The 16,127-nt window shown below is 31.5% G+C and overlaps 4 protein-coding genes across 4 annotated transcripts; 3 read left to right on the forward strand and 1 right to left on the reverse strand.

Moving 5' to 3' along the window:
- Positions 1-797: 797 nt before the first annotated feature.
- Positions 798-2,184, reverse strand: LOC114718025 (uncharacterized). The gene is made up of 2 exons (XM_028903277.1): positions 1,568-2,184; positions 798-1,345 (listed from the first exon to the last, which is right to left on the reverse strand). The coding sequence occupies exons 1-2, from the start codon at positions 2,171-2,173 to the stop codon at positions 818-820; spliced, it is 1,134 nt and encodes a 377-aa protein (XP_028759110.1). The 5' UTR covers positions 2,174-2,184; the 3' UTR covers positions 798-817.
- A 7,462-nt stretch (positions 2,185-9,646) lies between these two features.
- LOC114718031 (transcription elongation factor TFIIS-like) lies at positions 9,647-10,840 on the forward strand. The gene is made up of 2 exons (XM_028903280.1): positions 9,647-10,009; positions 10,124-10,840. The coding sequence occupies exons 1-2, from the start codon at positions 9,647-9,649 to the stop codon at positions 10,838-10,840; spliced, it is 1,080 nt and encodes a 359-aa protein (XP_028759113.1).
- Positions 10,841-12,698: 1,858 nt separating this feature from the next.
- Positions 12,699-13,899, forward strand: LOC114718042 (transcription elongation factor TFIIS-like). The gene is made up of 2 exons (XM_028903292.1): positions 12,699-13,037; positions 13,888-13,899. The coding sequence occupies exons 1-2, from the start codon at positions 12,699-12,701 to the stop codon at positions 13,897-13,899; spliced, it is 351 nt and encodes a 116-aa protein (XP_028759125.1).
- A 788-nt stretch (positions 13,900-14,687) lies between these two features.
- On the forward strand, positions 14,688-15,878 carry LOC114718029 (transcription elongation factor TFIIS-like). Its single transcript, XM_028903279.1, has 2 exons — positions 14,688-15,047; positions 15,141-15,878. The coding sequence occupies exons 1-2, from the start codon at positions 14,688-14,690 to the stop codon at positions 15,876-15,878; spliced, it is 1,098 nt and encodes a 365-aa protein (XP_028759112.1).
- Positions 15,879-16,127: the final 249 nt, after the last annotated feature.

The raw sequence follows: 16,127 nt of genomic DNA on the forward strand, positions 1-16,127 counted from the left end.
GCATACACTATTATTCTAGAACAACAATCTATGAATGTGGGTTCAAAAGAAAACGACAACGATGGTAGAAGCTTGGATGGTTCTCAGGTTGATATATAATATAAAATAATAATAATAATTAATTTGCAAGTTAGTTAATTATGAGATTGTGATCATGTGGTTTTAGGGTCGTATCCACGGAAGTATGTCGTTTAGCAGACCAAATGGTTTGACTATGAAGGATTCACTTGAGATACAGTTGTCGTATAACAGGTCCCATCACATGCGTAGCGTACACTGCACCAATTGCCGTCCGTTTTATTAGTTAGTATGCTGATAAAGTACAAGGCCATTATAGATGCTTAACATAATAGTTAATACAACTGTATTATGCTTAAATCCTTTTTTTTTCTTTTCTTTCACTTTCTATCAACTTTTTTTTTTAAATTCACAATTAAAAGACTACGTATCATTATTTTAATTTGTTATCGTTTCATATATAAAAATAAAATTTCTTAAAATTTTCAAATATATATAAAGAATGTTTAAATAAAGTTTTTGTTGAAAATAATTTAAGCAAAAAAAAACAATATGAATAATTCCAACATTAGTTAGTTTTAGTGAAAGGAGCTTGGACCGCTTAAGGACGAGATCTCAAGTGAAAACAAAAATTAGAAGAGCTATTCTAATCTTGACAATACTATAATTTGACACAATTAGATAGTCATAAAAAATATAAATAATAAAAAAATTGAAAAAAATTGCTCATACTAATTTAATATTATTAATTTCTTTACAGAAATTACAAAAAAAGTCCCTAAGATCTTTATTCTCTTTTTCAACATGAAAAAGAACCATTAAAGATCATCTCAAGAATCAAATTTTGTAGAATAGCAGCCTCAACATCGCAAGCTAATTCTTGTTTCTGCTCCTCAAACTTGTTCCATCCTTCCCTCTCATCCATGTCTCTAATACAAGCATCCTTATCACTGTTCTCAAAGTCATCACCAAATGAACCATTCATCCAGTCCTGCGTTCTTCTCAATATCTCACACTCATACGCATCGTCGTTTTCATCGTCTTCCTTATTCCTAATTTCATTATCAACTCTCCTTTTCTCCGCTTCATCTCTGAAGAAATCCAACAATAGTTTCTCCAAATTATTATTAGCTTTAATCCTTTCAACTGAACCACTTGATTTGGTAAAATGTAGCAATTTCCATGCCATTTTCTCAGTTTTATCTCCTCCTTCTTCATATTCATCATCAATATCATTGTGCTCTGCATCATATTCCTCAGTCTCAAGCACTGAAACTGGGCTCCTTTGTTCTTCTTCTTCAAATAGCCTTCTTAATTTTGAATTTCCCTGCCATCATGATTTCAGATATGAAATAATATAAAAGATATCTTAATATTAAAATATTCACCACAAATAATAAAAAATCTGAGGAAAAGGTCTCTCATTAAAAATTCTATTGGTGAGAATGACCAGATAAATTTCTATACACAAAATGAGAACAAAACAAAAGAAACAACTGCAGACACACAAGTTTTTTAAGGAGACAAGATGCAGTCTATAATTGCTCACCTTGGGCCCAGCTGGATTTCCTGACGTCACATACACTGAATCCGCGCCGACCGGGGGCAAGAATCTTTTCCCTTCTACGACGTCGTTTCGAGGGCACTCCGCAAAACTACAGTCGCACGAAGAGAAATCACTGTCACTCCAACTGGAGCCTTTGCTGCTACTAGAGGAACTGGAGGCGGATGAGAAATCCAACGGTTGATGTTGCTCCTCTTCCCTGTCCCCGAATGATTTCCACCGCACGATATCCTTGATTCTGAGGGGCACTTTGATTTCCGCCGATCCCCTGCAATTCCTGGAATTGCTTTTCCTCGAAAGCTTACGCGAGACACTCCGAGACAAAATCGAAGGAGACTTCACTGCCAAAGTGGAGAACCTCTTGACAAGGGCGTTTAGGAGGGAATTCAGAATCCTTCGATTTGAATTCCTGGAGGATGAGTTGTTGAGGTCCATTTCGATGAGGCTGCGCATGGTGGTGGAGCGAATCGGATTCCGTGGAATCGGTTTGAACCCACTGGAAGGAGAAGGAGAAGAAATTGAACTCTCACTGAGAAGATCTCTCAGGGTTCGAGGGCTACGCCTTGTTTGTTGCAGAGCAGAACTACTCATTTTGATGAAGAAGAAGAATGAGAATAAGAAGTGGGTGTGGTGTGAGAGAGAGTGGGAGAGAATTTGAATATATAAAGGGCAGAGAAGAAGAAGGAGTGAGGTAGCTTCGAGGTGGAGATCTCAAGATCTCCGGGTAATACAGAAGCCCATGCAAGGTGGAAAATATATAATAATATTTCTCAAAATATGAATTATAGATTTATAATTATATTTTTAATTTTTTAAATCCACATGACCTTTGTTCTATTGCTTTAAACAAATTATATATACTATGATAAAATAAATAGTACTCCTCCGGTTCTTAATATAGGACCCAGTTATTGAGTTGGTTTTGGTCCTAAATATAAGACCAATTTATCATATTTATTAATTTTCTCTAAATTACCCATATAGATACTTTCTTCAACCATAATCAAGTAAAAAAAAAAAGAGAAGAAGTATTAAGAAAAAATGATTATGGTGCTTTTAGAAAACTGTGTCACATTTTTTATAATTAACTACCTTACCTAACTTTTTTAATCTAATCAAATTAGTTAAATGAGTTTTATATTAAGAACCGGAGAAGTAATATTTAATTTAAATTTTTGTGCAATTTAGAAAACTTTTGTAAAGGTTTTACATGAAAAACAGCGTTTTTATAATATTTAAAAAAGGGAACATTTATATAAATTTTGTAAATAAAAGTGTATAAATTAATTATGGTGGTGTTGGAGTTTACTCATGAATAGTGTGTACAGTGTAGAGTCAAAAGAAGACAAGAGTACTACTGTATGTACTGGATGGCTGAAAAGAGAAGAAAAGAAAAGGACAATAATGGTGGAAGCTTGGAAGGTTCTGAGCTAGAAATAGTGTAATGTATGTGACTATATAATAATGTAACACGGAGTTAGATTAAAGATGGAAGCCTGTCGTTTAGTAGATGAAATGAGTTGACTACGATGGATTCATATGTGATACGCTTGTCGTAAATGGTACTTCTTCCTCACATGCATGTGGATCCACCCATTTTCATCTATTTCCTTAGTACACGGTTTAGTGCTGAACTAGCATAGGCCATCATATTAATGTAAGATTAAAGTTTTTCTAACAAGTACGTTTTATAGGATTCAAATTTGTGTTCTTTTTCTTACAAGAGAGAGACAAATTTACTTTGATTTTAAATGTAAGAGTTTAATTTTTTTAAAAATTTATAATTTTTTCCTAAACTACTATAAGATTGCACATATTAAAAGGTTTTTTTAACTAAAACTATGTTCAATGTCAATAATTAAAAAAATTATTTTTTAACAAAAAATCAAGGTATACTTTCTTTTACAGAATAATTAACTTAACAAGTTTTTATTAATATTTGTAAATTATTTATCTGACTCTTAAATTTATAATATAAAAGATAATTTTACATAACAAAGTGAAGACTCATTTATACATTTTTAAAATAAAGCTATATAAATTAAGCAATATTTAAAATTATAGGGATTAGAGATACAATCTCCACAGTTTAAAAATATTCTGGATCACTAAAGGAGATCAACTATTTAAACTAAATATATAACAAAATACAATTTAGTTGGAGGGCGCTCAAATTTAATATTTCATAAAATATCTTTAAAATATAAAAATAAATAAGCAAATAAAATATAATGTCAAAATTTTAAATTTATCGGAAAACTTTTAAGAGAACACGTAGTATTTAATATTGCTTAACAACGGTCAAAAAAAAAAACGGAATAAACACTACTAGGATATATCAACATGCATGGGTTAATTAAAAGCAAGTCACGTAATGGAGATTGCTTTGACTGACACAGTAATAAGTAGGGAGGGGAGGATCTCATGCGTGAAGATGTGTCTGAGGAAATTTGAAACCGACCAATAAGCATTAAGCGGAGTCACATGTGGAAGATCCTCATTGGCTGCCAACACATGCGTCTCCCACATTTCAAATCTGAAAAAGACACCATTCATTGCAAGTTGCACACTCTCCGTGATCATGCGCGCTGCTTCCCTTCCGTCTTAAAAGGAGGAGCCCCAACAGTCCTAATGTGTTTGGGGGTACGTTGTGTGATAATCAAATAAAATATTAATAAATATAATTATTAAAATAAGTTTATAAGGAAACTTCAATGGATACCACACCATCCCAGTTTTAAGCGACAGCCGACACTAGTCTGACAGATATACGGCGGAAGAAGTCTAGCGCCGGTGCCGCCGGCGATCACCAATGAGGGTGGGCTAATGTTGGCAAGCTAGGGGAAAATAGGAATAAAGGAGGAGCAATTTATGACGATGGTCCTTGATGAGATGAGATACTGTGTTGCCCGAGTCGAATATTAAGTTCAGGTCAAATCTAATCTCACCCGGTTCAAAGAATATACTCCCTCATGCTTTTTTTTTTTTTAAAAAAAAGATTCTTTTAATCAGATTATCAAAACAGTTAAAATTGGTTAAAATAAATATGTAAATAAGAAAAAGATGATGAGAGATAATTAAAAAAGTAATTAAAAAAATTGGTAAAAAAATATATAATGTTCATACACCTTTAACCAATATTTTATAAAAAAGACTAAACTAATTTAAATTTTGCAATCTTATAAAAAGGGCGGGAATGAGTATTCTTTTAGAGTATAATATCCTCATCATTGTTTTTGGCAAGATGCTAGAATCATTTTAAGGTATTTTTATACTGATGCTCAATATTCTTAAATAATTTGTGGTTCAATTTTGTTTTTAAGATATTTTTAAGAGCAATTTTATCCTCATACTTTCAAAATTGATGCGATTTTAACATGGCTCTTAACTCTACAAAAAGTGCATTAAATATGCGCTATTATATAAAAAAAATAAGTTGTAGCGGTTATTTTTCTTTTTCTTTTTTACTTTTGTAGCGTATTTGTAATAAGATTTGCAGGATCTGAATGCTCTGATGTGGATGTTGACAAAGGCAAGTAGGCAACAAGCACGCCTCAAATATGGTGGCAAAACATTTTGCTCTCAAAACAACTTCAATTTTTAAAATTATTCTCATGAACCGAATGAAAACATTTTCAACTTAAGGTCCTGAACTATAATTCTCAACAAGCATGCCTCAAATACAGAAATTCTCTTTTTCCAACTAATGTTCAAGTGCCCATTTATACTTGTAATTGGTTACATGATTTTACTTTAAATAATACTAATTTCGATTCTTAATATAAGATCTCGTTTTATCTTTATTTTAGTCTTAAATATAGACATCAATCCACTTTATCTCTCATATTTATTCATTTTTTTTAAGATAATACTTCTAATAATAGTAGTTCTAGTAAATAAACTAGATTAGTAGGGATATTTTAGGAAAAACAATACTTGTTTATTATAAATGACTAACTTAACTTATTTTCTTAATCTACCCAAATTAATCAACTAGCTCTTATATTAAAGACCAGAAGCAGTAGTAATGAAAAAGAATATCTTGATATTTTTGTTATTGAAGAATAACTAATTGCGTGTAGTAAAGAACAATAAAATATTATTGATCTTAATGATAATGATAAAGATGAAGATGATAATCATGTTGATGTTACTAATTTTTGGTTCCTTGGTCTCTATATTTTTTATTTGTCTGGTTTATTTAGTTTTATTTTTTTCTAGTTTGGACACTAGTTTATTAGTGTTTGAGATTTTTTTTATATACTATTAGTTTTGAAAGTTTGAAGAATAATTCGACACTTTATATATTTATGTTTGAATGTGGAATTTTTTATTTTAAAATAATTAAAAAAAGTTTAAATTAAGAAGAAGACATAAACGTCCAGTGGTCCTGAGCCCACATGTTCAAGTGTTAGGTAATAATATAATAATTTTATAGTATGCAAGTTTTAAAAGACTAGTATTTTTTTCTATTTGGAATATTTTATTAAAAATATCAAATAAATTATAGGGTGAAGGTACATCTAGCACCTTGATCTTATTATTATTATTATTATTTTATGAAGACACCTTGAGCTTATTTTACAAGTACATCCAATACTATAAATTCATGATCTTATTTATAATACATCTAGTACCTAAATCTTATTTTCCTAGTGAATATAACGCCTTGGTGTTATTCTTTTAGTTATATCCAGTACTAAAAAAAATAAGATAAGAATATTGGATGTACTTTTACCCTAAATTATGTAAACATTTTATTTTTTTTAAAAATGAGACATAACCTGTAATAATATAATTATAATAATAAATAAAATTGAGAAAAAATAAATACAAGCTAACCCATAAGTTATGAGCCCATAGTTCGAGCTGAAAAGGTCCTTTTTCAGGCTACTTATGAGAAGGAGAGGGGCGAGTCCGCATGCCCTGCTCAGCCCATCTCTTAGCAATACATGCTCATCCCCTAAATGACAGCATTTTGGGAATGAAACCCTCTTTTTTTTTTTTTGATAATTTTTATTCTTTTTTGGGTTTTAGTTAGGTTAATATTTAGTATATCCAGTATCCTAGAATATTTTTCAGTAACATTTAATATCTTAATTAATTAATTTTTAGTACATTCAACACCTTTAATTAATTTTCTAGTTGCACCTAGTATCATAAATTAACCATTGTTTTAGTACATCTAGTATTTTAAAGTACTTTTTAGTAACACCCAATATCCCAAATTAATTAATTTTTACTATGTCTAACATTATGAAATATTTTTTGTGCAATACGTAGTATTATAAATTAATTTTTAATGCATCCAGTACCTTAAATCATTTCTTAGTAACACTCATTACTGAGAAAAAAATTCTCTGAATATGTTAAAAATTAATTAATTTGGGATATTGAGTGTTATTGAAAAAATATTTTAGAATACTAAATATAATCCTAATAAATAAAAAATAAAATTAATATAAAAAATTAAAAAGAAGAAGAGGAGGAGGAATTAGCATCCCCTGCTCATCGATTCGGTGAGGGATTCGGTGAGGGACAAGAGAAGTTCTTAGGTACTTTTATGTGTATTTTGTTTAATAAAAATGCTCCGACTCTTGTAATTTTAATCCACACGTCATCCTGCTCATGTTCTTTAATCTGTTGTTTTAAGAAAACAAAAATCTGTTTTCCTCTCCTACTCATCTTCCTCGCTTTCTCATACCCTTGCCCTTCTCTCTTCATCGATCTCATATTTCGGATGGAGGATAGGTTAGTAAAATCATTTCATTCGTATTCTAAAATCTCTCTGTTTTTTTTTTAATAATTAAAGGCCTGATTAGGAACTTTGTTAAATTCAGAGACCTGATTTTAAATTTGGATATTTCACTGGGTTTTAAAATGAAGTTTTCCCTTCCATCCACCTAATTGGCTCTTTTATCAAAGAATTGATATTTTTTCCAACCAAAATGCCCCTCTTTGATATGAATATTACTACAATCATTTAAACACTTATTTTGTAGTTTTCACTTGGAGTTTTTGAGGTTGATTTTGTAACCTTTCTTGAGTTTTGGATTGGTGCTTGTAATCTTATGGAATGAATATATCACTGTAGCAAAAAACACTTATTTTGCTTTGGGTTAAAAATTGCTTAAACGACAGGGATAAAATTGCACCTAAAGATTGAGGAGTAAAATTGCACCACCTTTGTTAAATGTATATATGTTAAAAAAATTGATTAGGTTGTTAATTTTTTTAAGTAAAAATTGCTTTAATTTTGTCTAAATTTGTTAAATATTTAAATGTTAAACAAACTACCAAAAGATAAATTAAAGATTTAGTGCGATAAAACTTAAATTGACAAATAATATATATCGTAATATATTTTGTGAATATAATTTATCGCTCTCATCTTTTAAAAGGATACGTACAAGAGAGTCTCATGAAACCGAAAAACGTGTTGACATTTTATAAAAAATATTTAGATAAAGAGAAGATCTAAATTAAATCTATAAATCATCCGAATCAAATTTAGATATCTTAGAATTATTTTGTTTCAGATGGAAACCTGATAAATCAAGATTCATAGAGGCTTATAAATAAGTTCAGCGATCTTCATATAGAAAAATTAGTCAACAAGAAGTCAAAAATTCTCTTTTACAGTTGTCCGATGGAGAAAGAATTGATTCGATTGTTTGGAGCAGTGAAGAAGGCGGCAGACGCAGCGGCGACTTCAACCGCCGGCGAGCTCGAAGAATGTCAATGCCTTGATGCGTTCAAGCTGCTCAAGAAATTTCCAGTCAATTATGAAATTCTGGTGGCAACCCAATTGGGTAAACATCTAAGAGTTCTAACAAAGCATCCCAGAAGGAAGATCCAGGCTTTCGCTATGGGCATAGTAGAGATATGGAAAGCCATAGTCATCAAGGGAATAAGACAAAAGAAGAAAGAAAAAGTTGAGAAAACTCATAGGAATGAGACATCAAACTCCGAAAAAGGAAATATTAAGGTACGAGATTTAGAAAATATTAATTCAACTTTATATTATATAGATTTCAATTTAATTTGATGTTTTCACGAGCAATTTAATTGTGATTTGGGATCAATGAAAAAGAGTTCTTGTCTTCTTGATGATATATCATGGCATGTTTAAAATTTAATTAATCCAGTAGACCAGTAATACCATGTAACCCAAATTGTATGACGATGTCATTTAAAAATAACAAACCATATGTGGTTCATTTGCCATAATATTTATTTTTCAATATGAAAGACAGATGTGATTTTTTCAAATAACATACAGTATCTTCAGTTTATTTTGAGTTTCAGATTAATCTTTGTAGAAAGTGCCAAGATTAAAGTCTTCCTAATAAATATGCTTTCCGAAATTTGATTTTTTTTCCCTCCTTCTTACTGAGATGAGTCCAAGATATATGTGATTTTAATTATATTAGTTTGAGTTAGTTAGGTAATCTTTTTATTTTTAATCATTTATTTAATTGGTGAAATATAATTTGAAAAATTATTTATTACTTATTAAAGTATAAATGGTTCAAATTTAATAATTGTTAGTTACGTATTTATGTCTCATATGTATCTTTCCGAGATTATGTAGCAGATTAAATCTTTAGATAAATTAAAGAATGAATCTAAGCTAACTAATATTAAAACGAACAAATGTTAAGTGATGAACAAAATCTTTTTATATTCATTAATCAAAATTTTATTCGATCCGAAATTTTCTAAAATATTAGAATATTTAACTATGTTTTATGTATAGGATAGTCTTCAATGATCAATGATATCTTTATGTCTATAATTTATTTATTTGTTAATTTAGGGGAAAACATCTAGTCCAATCTTTGCCAAATCAATCCTTATATCCCCTTGTCATGGGAAAAAGGTCATCGAGAAATATTTTAATAAATAATATTTTTTACCAGCATTTTAGTAAATCACATTTAACTTATAATAATAATTTAAATTAAATCTATATATGTTTTAATAAAAGCTTATCGTCGATCCTCATATAATCTTCATATAGTGAAAAGTTAATAAGAAGTTGAAATTCTCTTTCAGGATTCTATGATGGAGAAAGAATTGATCCGATTATATGAAGCAGTGAAGAAGGCGGCCGATGCGGCCACGACCTCAACCGCCGGCGAGGTCGAAGAAAATCGATGCCTTGATGCGTTCAAGCTCCTCAAGAAGTTTCCCGTCAATTATCAAATTTTGGCATCGACACAGGTGGGAAAACATCTAAGAGTTCTTACAAAGCATCCCAAAAAGAAGATCCGGGCTTTCGCTGTGGACTTGTTAGATATATGGAAAGCTAAAATCACGAAGGAAATCAGCAAAAGCAAGGAGGAAAAAGTTTATCAGAAGGTTTCAGAGGCTGAGAACACTAAACGGAATAGGACCTCAAGTTCCCAAAACGGAAAGACTAAGGTACAAGCAGATTCTAACGTCACATTTTCTGCAGAAAATGTTAAAGCTGAGAAGGTTCGGCAGGCTCATGTGATAAGGCTTAAACTTATGCAGGCTGTCGTGGACGTTGCCAAGGCTGAGAAAACTGATAGGAATATTGAGACATCAACCTCAGAAAATATAAAGGAAAAAGATTGCAATGTAGTTACAGGTGAGAAAACCGTTTCTGTTGCAAACATGGCCAAGGATGAGAAGAAGCAAGTTTCTGGAATACTAAATGAGGCACCCTCAAGCCTTGCTGCTCCTTCAAAGAAGGAAACTATGATTAAAACTAACGATGAAAGGCGAGACAAAATAAGGGAAATTCTTCATGAGGCATTCTCTAGAGTTTCAGGGGAGGCTGATGAAGCAATCAAGGATCAAGTTAAAACTTGTGACCCTGTTAGAGTTTCTGTTGCAGTGGAGTCTGTGCTATTTCAGAACTGGGGCCATTTTAATGGGGCTCAGAAGATCAAGTACAGGTCCTTGATGTTTAACCTGAAGGATCCGAAAAACCCAGATTTCCGAAGAAGAGTTCTGCTCGGAGAGTACTCGCCGGAGCGGCTCGTGGACATGAAAACAGCAGAAATGGCCAGTGACAAGAGGAAGAAGGAGAACGAGACGATCAAAAGGAAAGCTTTGTTTGATTGTGAGCGTGGACAGAAACCAAAAGCCACAACCGATCAGTTCAAGTGTGGGAAATGTGGGAAGAGAGAGAGCATCTTTCATCAGATGCAGACTCGGAGTGCTGATGAACCTATGACTACATATGTTACCTGCGTTTCATGCAATCACCATTGGAAGTTCTGTTAGTGTCCTTATTAATTCTATCAAAGTAGTTTGTAAAGTGATCAGTTTGAAGTTGATGACAAAACAATGTGTAGATTTTGATTCTTTTTAATTATTACTTGTAACTGTAATTACTGTTGGATTCTATTATAGGATTGTTATTTCTCGCAATGGTTCGAGAACAATCATTATGATGTGTACGTAAATAGTTTTTCACTTGGTAGAAACCAAATTTGTATAATTTTTTCATGCAAACACATTCGGAAGTTCTGTTAGTTTAGTTGTGAATGCTATCAAAGTAGCTGTATGTAAAATGGCTTTGTTTGTAGCTGACGAATGATGTCTAGATTTTGATTCTTTTAATTATTACTTGTAATCATTGTTAAAAGTTCTATTAGTGTAGTTATTTCTTGCAATGGATCGAGAACTAGTACTTTTCGAATTCAAACTGGTTCTTGTAAATGTGCTATGGTTGTAGAAAAGTTATGTGTGTATTAGCATAAAGGTCTATATATTTAATAATTCCAACGTTATATATACTCTTCCGATCCTTAATATAAGACCCATTTAACTAATTTGATTAGATTAAGGAAGTTAGGTAAGTTACTTAATTATAAAAAAAGTGACACATTTTTCCTAAAATACCATAATCATCTTTCTTAATACGCCATCTCCCTCTTCTACTTGATTATGATTGAGAGAGTATCCATAGGGTAATTTAGAGAAAATTAATAAATATGAGAAATGGGTTTTATATTTAGGACCAAAACCAACTCAAGAATTGGGTCCGGATGAGTATATATACATCTATGTAACTAGTTAAAATAATAGAGGAATTGGAGCTGATGGGCTGTGATCCATGTCTTTAGCAGTATTATTATTGTGGGAGGACTCAGCAGAGTTTGGGATTGGTGTGCAAGAAGGAAAAGCAATAGTGAGGTCAAGACTCAAGTTGGAAGAATGAAAGAAACAGGTAGGGCGATGAAGAGTAAAGCTTTGGTGATGAAGATGAGAATAAGCTTATGGTTATGAGGATCTATCACTAATTGGCTCTTTTATCAAAGAATTGACATTTTTTCCAACCAAAATGCCCCTCTTTGATATTAATATTACTACAATCATTTAAACACTTATTTTGTAGTTTTCACTTGGAGTTTTTGAGGTTGATTTTGTAGCCTTTCTTGAGTTTTGGATTGGTGCTTGTAATCTTATGGAATGAATATATCATCGTAGCAAAAAAAAAAAACACTTATTTTGCTTTGGGTTAAAAATTGCCTAAATGATAGGAATAAAATTGCACCTAAAGATTAGGAATAAAATTGCATCACTAAAGTGATCAAGAATAAAATTGCACTTGAAAAATAAGATTCAGGAGTAAAATTGCACCACCTTTGTTAAACATATATATGTTAAAAAAATTGATTAGGTTGTTAATTTTTTGAAGTAAAAATTGCTTTAATTTTGTCTAAATTTATTAAAATTTTTAAACAGTTAGTTATTTAAATGTTAAACAAACTACCAAAAGATAAATTAAAGATTTAGTGCGATAAAACTTAAATTGATAAATAATATTTATCGTAATATATTTTGTGAATATAATTTATCGCTTATATCTTTTAAAAGGATACGTACAAGAGAGTCTCATGAAACCGAAAAACGTGTTGACATTTTATAAAAAATAGTTAGATAAAGAGAAGATCTAAATTAAATCTATAAATCATCCGAATCAAATTTAGATATCTTAGAATTATTTTGTTTAAGATGGAAACCTGATAAATCAAAATTCATAGAGGCTTATAAATAAGTTCAGCGATCTTCATATAATCTTCATATAGAAAAATTAGTCAACAAGAAGTCAAAAATTCTCTTTTACAGTTGTCCGATGGAGAAAGAATTGATTCGATTGTTTGGAGCAGTGAAGAAGGCGGCAGACGCAGCGGCGACTTCAACCGCCGGCGAGCTCGAAGAATGTCAATGCCTTGATGCGTTCAAGCTGCTCAAGAAATTTCCTGTCAACTATGAAATTCTGGTAGCAACCCAATTGGGTAAACATCTGAGAGTTCTAACAAAGCATCCCAGAAGGAAGATCCAGGCTTTTGCTATGGGCATAGTAGAGATATGGAAAGCCATAGTCATCAAGGGAATAAGACAGAAGAAGAAAGAAAAAGTTGAGAAAACTCATAGGACTGAGACATCAAACTCCGAAAAAGGAAATATTAAGGTACGAGATTTAGAAAATATTAACTTTATATTATATAGATTTCGATTTCATTTTGATATTTTCATCAGCAATTTAATTATGATTTCGGATCAGAGTTCTTGTCTTCTTGATGATATATCATGGCATGTTTAAAATTTAATTAATCCAGTAGACCAGTAATACCATGTAACCTAAATTGCATGACGATGTCATTTAAAAATAAAAAACCACATGTCGTTCATTTGCTATGTATTTAGTTGTCAATATGATAGACAGATTTTTTTTTTTTGGTATAACATATGGTATCTTCAGTTTATTTTAAGCTTGAGACTAATATTTGTAGAAAGCATGAAAGTTAAAATCCTCCTAATTAATGTGCTTCTGAAAATTTGACCTTTTGTTCTCGTCCTTAGGGAGATGAGCCCAAGACATATGTGATTTTAATTATAGGGAGAATTAGAATAAAGGACCTGTAGAAAGAAATATTTATTAAAAAAGACCATAAAAATTAGAATTACTTAAAAGGACCAAAATTTAAAATATTGATTCTAAAATTCCAAATTATCTCTATCCCACCTCCATCCCTCTCCGTGATTTTTTAGTTGTTGCTTTCCTTCCCTACTATTTTATATTGTTGGGTATTGATTTTAAAATAGTGTGATTACATTTTTCGCACAACTTTTTCAAAAAGTTAGAACTTCCCTAAGCTATATATACACAACTTTTTTCTTATTCATACTCAGAATTTGTAATTATTGATAACATTATTATTTCAAGATCTTTAAGTTTTTTTGTCACAAACGATAACATTCAAAACTATTTGTTACTCATAGTCCTAAATCTAATTTGATGGTTTTTCAATTTTGTATAGAATGAGATGTGACAGTTGATTGGAAAAGAAGAATAATTATGGGTAGTATTTTTAAAATTGTATTTTAATTTTTGGTCTTTTAAAATAATTATGATTTTTAAGATCCTCTAAAATAAATATTGCTTTTTCTTGGTCCTTGGTTCTAATTCTCCCTTAATTATATTATTTACAGTTAGTTAGGTAATCTATTTATTTTCAATCATTTATTTAATTTGTGAAATATAATTTAAAAAATTATTTATTACTTATTAAAGTATTTATGATTCAAATTTAATAATTGTTAGTTACGTATTTATGTCTCGTATGTATCTTTCCGAGATTATGTAGCAGATTAAATCTTTAGATAAATTAAAGAATGAATCTAAGCTAACTAATATTAAAACGAACAAATGTTAAGTGATGAACAAAATCTTTTTACATTCATTAGTCAAAATTTTATTCAATCTGAAATTTTCTAAAATATTATAATATTTAACTATGTTTTATGTATAGGATAGTCTTCAATGATCAATGATATCTTTATATCTAAAATTTATTTATTTGTTAATTTAGGGGAAAACATCTAGTCCAATCTTTCCCAAATCAATCCTTATATCCCCTTGTCATGGGAAAAAGGTCAAAGAGAAATATTTTAAAAAATAATATTTTTGACCAGCATTTTAGTAAATCATATTTAACTTATAATAATAATTTAAATTAAATCTATAAATGTTTTAATAAAAGCTTATCGTCGATCCTCATATAATCTTCATATATCGAAAAGTTAATAAGAAGTTGAAATTCTCTTTCAGGATTCTATGATGGAGAAAGAATTGATCCGATTATATGAAGCAGTGAAGAAGGCGGCCGATGCGGCCACGACCTCAACCGCCGGCGAGGTCGAAGAAAATCGATGCCTTGATGCGTTCAAGCTCCTCAAGAAGTTTCCCGTCAATTATCAAATTTTGGCATCGACACAGGTGGGAAAACATCTAAGAGTTCTTACAAAGCATCCCAAAAAGAAGATCCGGGTTTTCGCTATGGACTTGGTAGATATATGGAAAGCTAAAATCACGAAGGAAATCAGCAAAAGCAAGGAGGAAAAAGTTTATCAGAAGGTTTCAGAGGCTGAGAAAACTAAACGGAATAGGACCTCAAGTTCCCAAAACGGAAAGACTAAGGTACAAGCAGATTCTAACGTCACATTTTCTGCAGAAAATGTTAAAGCTGAGAAGGTTCGGCAGGCTCATGTGATAAGGCTTAAACTTATGCAGGCTGTCGTGGACGTTGCCAAGGCTGAGAAAACTGATAGGAATATTGAGACATCAACCTCAGAAAATGTAAAGGAAAAAGATTGCAATGTAGTTACAGGTGAGAAAACCGTTTCTGTTGCAAACATGGCCAAGGATGAGAAGAAGCAAGTTTCTGGAATACTAAATGAGGCACCCTCAAGCCTTGCTGCTCCTTCAAAGAAGGAAACTATGATTAAAACTAACGATGAAAGGCGAGACAAAATAAGGGAAATTCTTCATGAGGCATTCCCTAGAGTTTCAGGGGAGGCTGATGAAGCAATCAAGGATCAAGTTAAAACTTGTGACCCTGTTAGAGTTTCTGTTGCAGTGGAGTCTGTGCTATTTCAGAACTGGGGCCATTTTAATGGGGCTCAGAAGATCAAGTACAGGTCCTTGATGTTTAACCTGAAGGATCCGAAAAACCCAGATTTCCGAAGAAGAGTTCTGCTCGGAGAGTACTCGCCGGAGCGGCTCGTGGACATGAAAACAGCAGAAATGGCCAGTGACAAGAGGAAGAAGGAGAACGAGACGATCAAAAGGAAAGCTTTGTTTGATTGTGAGCGTGGACAGAAACCAAAAGCCACAACTGATCAGTTCAAGTGTGGGAAATGTGGGAAGAGAGAGAGCATCTTTCATCAGATGCAGACTCGGAGTGCTGATGAACCTATGACTACATATGTTACCTGCGTTTCATGCAATCACCATTGGAAGTTCTGTTAGTGTCCTTATTAATTCTATCAAAGTAGTTGTAAAGTGATCAGTTTGAAGTTGATGACAAAACAATGTGTAGATTTTGATTCTTTTTAATTATTACTTGTAACTGTAATTACTGTTGGATTCTATTATAGGATTGTTATTTCTCGCAATGGTTCGAGAACAATCATTATGATGTGTACGTAAATAGTTTTTCACTTGGTAGAAACCAAATTTGTATAATTTTTTCATGCAAACACAATCGGAAGTTCCGTT

This window comes from Neltuma alba, unplaced genomic scaffold (genome assembly GCF_004799145.2).
Source record: "Neltuma alba isolate B1F8T4 unplaced genomic scaffold, ASM479914v2 tig00011794_pilon, whole genome shotgun sequence".
In the NCBI taxonomy this organism is placed as follows: Eukaryota; Viridiplantae; Streptophyta; class Magnoliopsida; order Fabales; family Fabaceae; genus Neltuma; species Neltuma alba.

What these genes read in the sequence shown, in the direction of transcription:
- LOC114718025 (XM_028903277.1), bottom strand. Translation starts at nt 2,173, where the DNA reads ATGAGTAGTTCTGCTCTGCAACAAACAAGGCGTAGCCCTCGAACCCTG. An exon ending in GAAATCCAGCTGGGCCCAAG is followed by an intron (nt 1,346 to 1,567) that starts GTGAGCAATTAT and finishes TCATGATGGCAG; the next exon opens with GGAAATTCAAAATTAAGAAG.
- LOC114718031 (XM_028903280.1), top strand. Translation starts at nt 9,647, where the DNA reads ATGATGGAGAAAGAATTGATCCGATTATATGAAGCAGTGAAGAAGGCG. An exon ending in CCCAAAACGGAAAGACTAAG is followed by an intron (nt 10,010 to 10,123) that starts GTACAAGCAGAT and finishes GACGTTGCCAAG; the next exon opens with GCTGAGAAAACTGATAGGAA.
- LOC114718042 (XM_028903292.1), top strand. Translation starts at nt 12,699, where the DNA reads ATGGAGAAAGAATTGATTCGATTGTTTGGAGCAGTGAAGAAGGCGGCA.
- LOC114718029 (XM_028903279.1), top strand. Translation starts at nt 14,688, where the DNA reads ATGGAGAAAGAATTGATCCGATTATATGAAGCAGTGAAGAAGGCGGCC. An exon ending in CCCAAAACGGAAAGACTAAG is followed by an intron (nt 15,048 to 15,140) that starts GTACAAGCAGAT and finishes AAACTTATGCAG; the next exon opens with GCTGTCGTGGACGTTGCCAA.